The sequence below is a fragment of the Sinocyclocheilus anshuiensis genome, unplaced genomic scaffold (assembly GCF_001515605.1).
Source record: "Sinocyclocheilus anshuiensis isolate Anshui unplaced genomic scaffold, SAMN03320099.WGS_v1.1 scaffold1874, whole genome shotgun sequence".
Classification (NCBI taxonomy): Eukaryota; Metazoa; Chordata; class Actinopteri; order Cypriniformes; family Cyprinidae; genus Sinocyclocheilus; species Sinocyclocheilus anshuiensis.
Window position 1 is genome coordinate 35,898 of NW_015546140.1, and position 5,182 is coordinate 41,079.

Genomic DNA, 5,182 nt, shown 5'->3' on the forward strand with positions numbered 1-5,182 from the left:
TACACATATACATATATACACATATACATATATACACATATATACTGTACCTGAAAAATAAAGCACTGTTTGTTTTATTTGTATATTATGTATATGTGTAATGTATATCTTCTTTCTTATTTTCTAATAACAAAAATAAAATAATGACAAAGATTTTTATCTTTGCTCACTTTGGCCTAAATGGCTGCTATTCTTTTTTATTTTATATTTTGTTAAGGTGTAAGAGGTGTGATGTTTCTGCACCCTTCCATTTTTAGCAAATTATTTTTGTGATGGTTTGTATTTTTTGTGCTCTATATGGAACATCAGTGCCTGTTTAAGTGATGAACTCCATTACTTGTGTTTGTTTTCATACATGATAACAGACGTTTTATACTTGTGCTACAACTTTTTGGCCTGTGCTACAAAACTTTCAACCTCTGTAGCACCAGTGCTATGTGAAAAAAAAGTTAACGTACAGCCCTGCTTGTAACTATGATTAAATTAAATCTCTTATTATTTTCAGATCTACAGAATGTCCCCTGCATTGATTTCTCATTATCTTCTTCATTTTCATCGATTCATAGCTTGTCCTCTATGTATTTGTTCATTTCCCACCAAAGAATCGTTACAGATTATTTTGTTTTTGCCAGCCCAGCTTTCAGATAACTCAGAGCATCTTTATTGGCTTCTTCAGCTTCAGCGATTCTCTTCATCTCCTTCAGCTCTTGCACCCAGTCTTCTTTCCCAGCCTCCCTCACTCTGGGGATGAAGAAGTCCAGATGCTGAAGAGTGAAAGCAGAGTCTGGTTTTAATGCAATCTGAGACAGATGCTTGATGGTCTTGAATGCATTGAACAAAAGAATTGACTTTTGTTCCTCAATCGCCTGCAGATCTTTGTCAAGACAATCCATTATAACTGAAAACCACTTCGTTTGTTTGTGAGCTTCTTCATATATCTTTTTCAAATCATCAAACACAATTATGATGATTGAAGTGCTGATGAAGTATTTCTTGCTTTCTTTGACATGTTTGCTGTGGTGACACTTCCCTGTGCAGACGGTGCAGTAACCGTTTTTCATGACTTTACATTTGCTGGGATTAGAAACCCACCAGCAGTTAAACTCATGGCAGTTTTCCTCACAAACGGTGCAGGTCGTCGCCTTCCTGTGCTTCCATGACTTGCTTTCAATGGGAACCCTCATTTTGACAGTCTTATTGACCTGAATGGTGAAGTCTTTACACTGTTCAATCTTTTCCTTGTTTTGTCTCATTGCCTCCTGAATCTGAAGTTTTTCAGACTTTTTAAGCTCTTTCTCTTGAATTCGCAGCTGTAAGTTGCAGAGAACTGCTTCAAGCTGGATACGCTCTATCAGGACATTTGAAGTCAGCTCTAAACTTCTTCTGTCCTTTTCCTCCAGAGACTGAAGGAATTTCTCCATCTCTTCAGTGCTGTTTTCCCAGGCGTCTCTTTGAGCACGAATGTAACGTTTCTCATTGTGACGGGCTTCAGCCTGACGATTGTTGAATAAGAAACAAACAGGTTGGCCATAACTGTCTTGTCTGCAGGGGATTCTGGCTTTATTAATAGCACCGAGGACATTTTTGGGAGGCAGACCATCAAAGTGTGTGATTAAAAACACAATGTTGTTCACAATATCTTTTCCAAATAAAGACAGAATTGAACTGATAATGTAATGCTGTCTGTCTGAGAGACGATTCGTAGACGCTTGAGTCACAAAGCAAATAGCATCGACTTCACGAACTCCATCATTGCTCTGAAACAGCATGGCTAAATTCCTGGCAACTTCCAGATCATTTTCCAGTCCTCTAGTGTCTCCGTAGCCTGGAGTATCAATGATGGTGAGTGATACGGGACTCTTTACAGGAAAGACCTCGTACATGGTGATTTCTGAAGTTTGTGATTCTGATTGATCTCCACCTTCTTCTTCGGTGATTTCATACCATATTTCATCCTCAAATTTCACTCCTAATAAGTAGTTGACCATAGTGTTGATGATGGTGGTCTTACCGACACCAGTCTCTCCCACCAGCAGAACAATTTTGTTTTGTTTACTAGTGTCTTTTTTCTCATAAGTCCATTTTCTGACTCTCTCATTATCATCAAGCACTTTCTTCTCTGTATGTAAATGGAATCTTTTTGGAGGACCTTGATGAATCAGTCTTGATCTGCATGGTGGAAGACCCTGCTGTCTGTAAAATATGGAGGTAAATGTTTCTCAGAATATTTATGTAGCAAGAATTTTAGACATAACAGTAGCCATTGATACACAGACTTTTTGTGTTACATACTGTACATTTTTCACCATGAACAAATTAATGTAATAAAATATTTTAGTAAGACAATCCAAATACAGATGGTATTTGAAAAAAAAAAAAGATATTCGTAGCCAACTAACACACATTGTATCAGTTACATAATTTATTGATACCTTTTCTTCATTTCATGACTTATTAATTTACAACGTTAGCAGGACATTGCATGCTTGTGATTTCATTACCATCATATTACCAACTCACAACGTTGTCAATACAATCTCCTAAAGTTAAAAGATAACCAAGAGCATTCCAATCACATATTATAAAATGGATAGTTCTGGTCCTTAATTCTGATTGGTTGAGCCTGTAACTTCATTACATCAGTATTACTGTACACAGTAAAAAAAAGCCCAGTGTTACATTAACTCTCACAGGAGTTTATTTGAGTCCCCACTCAAGAGTGTTAAAATTAACACTGAAGCAGTGTTAAAAGTTAAAGAGATAATTAGATGATTAATTAAGTGATGACTGACCATTATCACAATTTTAAGTCACCATTATAGCAGTCAGTGTTTGCATTAGTTGGGCTCTTGACCCTTAAAATTTTAACATTAGATTTTGTTTAGCTGCTGTAACTGAGTTATAACAGCCAGAGGAAAGGTGATCATGTGGCGTTGATTATGTTTTGACAATCACTGAATAAAAAAGTTAGGTTTTCTTTATTGATTATGTCAACCCTATGAATAATATAAGATCTGGCATTTTCAGTATAATCAGACAGATGTTTTTAAAACTTATTTTGATCAAAAACTGAAATTAGACACACAGACACCAAGAATCAGCGTTGTTGTAGGCAATCAAAACTCATCCATGGCTCCCATCATGCATTGCGGCATGAGTAAATTATGAGCTGAATTGTCTTTGTAATTTCTTTTATTCTTACTATTTTCTTTTATTTTTGCTGTTTTTCTGTGACTTTATAATAACTTTTTTTGTGATGTTCAGAGTTGATCTGTTTTTTTTCTGAATATGCTCTTTGTCACCGTTGTTGAGATTCATTTGCTGATTCTTGATGTCTGTGTGTGCCTAAAAGAAAGTCTTTTTCTATGTTTTTTTTTTTTACCAGAAGTGCTTGTAATAAATTCTTCTAAAATGTATAGAAAATACAGGATCTTTTGCAGTGGAATCACAAGGCTGTCGTAATCAATAAAGGAAATATAACTCAGAGATTAGACTCTAAATGAGTTCAGTGATTCAGGTCAAATGATGATTATGTTAAAACATAATCATCACCACCTGATGACTTTTGCTCTTAGCTTGTCTGGCTGTTATAACTCAGTCACAGCAGCTAAACAAAATCTAATATTAAAATGTCAAGGGTCAAGAGCCTATAATGGTGACTTTAGTGAAAATTGTGGTTTTCTCCTTTGGTGATTCTGCTTGTTAATGTCATATGTCTTCAATAATGGTCAATCATCACTCAATGACTTCATTATCTCATTAACTTTAACACTGCTTCAGTATTAATATTAACACTCTTGAGTGTGGGCTCAAATAAACTCCCGGGGAGTTAATTTAACACCGGGCTTTTTGCTGTGTATCACTGTGTCTGTGTGTTGCTGCAAAAGAAAGAGTGAATAGCTTACTTTCCATGTAGACTTTCAGTAAATTCACTTTTGTACAAAATGATTTATAAAACTTAAAGTGGGGGAGTTATCATCCTCAGAATTGAACAAGAACATGGGGAAACTTATGGCTTTCACTAAAGTGTGTGCTGTTATCCGCTATGTGCAAATAGTTTGCATGCATTATTTTATGGTAAACTATGTACAACTTTAATTTTATAATTTGGAGAAGTGTCCTTTTTTTCCTGAAAAGACCATATATCACTGTAAAATGTAACTGATGATCTTACTAATAAAATTAAGTGAAATTAACTTATAAGTTTGATGACTTTACTAAGTTTAACCAAGTAATCTCAACTTTTTAGCACACACTCAAAAAAAAAGCTTGGTGGTCTAACTTAATAAAATTATGACACACATTTCCACACAGATGAACTGATTTATTTGAACGTAAATTAGGTTAATTGTCCTGATGAGTCAAATTCATGCTGATTTAATAAGATCACACCAATTGAATGTGACACATTCTGTGAATGTTCCCTGAACATAATTCACTCTTGTTGATCCAACCAATGCTGTTGCTGTTCAGACTGGTGCCCTTTTCTGCATTTTCATGAGAATGGAAAGACCTGTTAGAGTTTAAGTGTTTAATGTTTAGTTATTTTGAACATTTACAAGATTTTATAGAATAACAAATGTATTTGTAATTTTAGCTCATGTAGCCATAGCCTAACCACAAGGTCTACACTTTAGCATAATGGTAATCTCAAAAATTGACATAACGTAAACTCTTTTAAATGTCAAATATAACTGAAAAACAAACTTTAATAGGTCTTTCCCGTTACTAAAAAACACATTAAACGGCACTTAATTTCGACATTTACTCTCCTGATTGATCCCTATGCAAAGCATGCTGGGAACTAGAAATCCACTGCCCAGTTTCAGTTAATGCAACGTAAATGATGCATGTAGCCCCAACACAAATGGTTTAAGTTACCTTAACATTTTACAAATGTAATTTAATTTAACGTAATAAAATTGAGGACAAATGACAACTGGGTAAAAAACTAAAGATTTGTGTTGTGTTGGCTTATTTTATTTAAGTAATCTTAGCATACTACTAAAATCTTTTTTTTTTTGAGTGCAGAAAGTTATTAAATTAAATAGATTCAAGTAACCTTTACTTAAAATGATAAGTATCATCTTGGTTACGTATGGTAACCCCCGTTCCCTGAAGGAGGGAACGGAGACGTCACGTCGGATGACCGACGAATTGGGATCTCGCTTAGAGAGACCAA

General features: G+C 34.9%; 1 protein-coding gene across 1 annotated transcript in view; it reads right to left on the minus strand.

Annotated features, from left to right (window-relative positions):
- Positions 1-402: 402 nt before the first annotated feature.
- Positions 403-5,182, minus strand: part of LOC107701176 (uncharacterized) — a 16,936-nt gene continuing 12,156 nt past the window's right edge. The window contains exon 2 of the mRNA XM_016503145.1: positions 403-2,193. Within this exon, the coding sequence (XP_016358631.1) occupies positions 615-2,193 (1,579 nt within the window). The 3' untranslated portion in view covers positions 403-614. The remainder of the gene's footprint in view (positions 2,194-5,182) is intronic.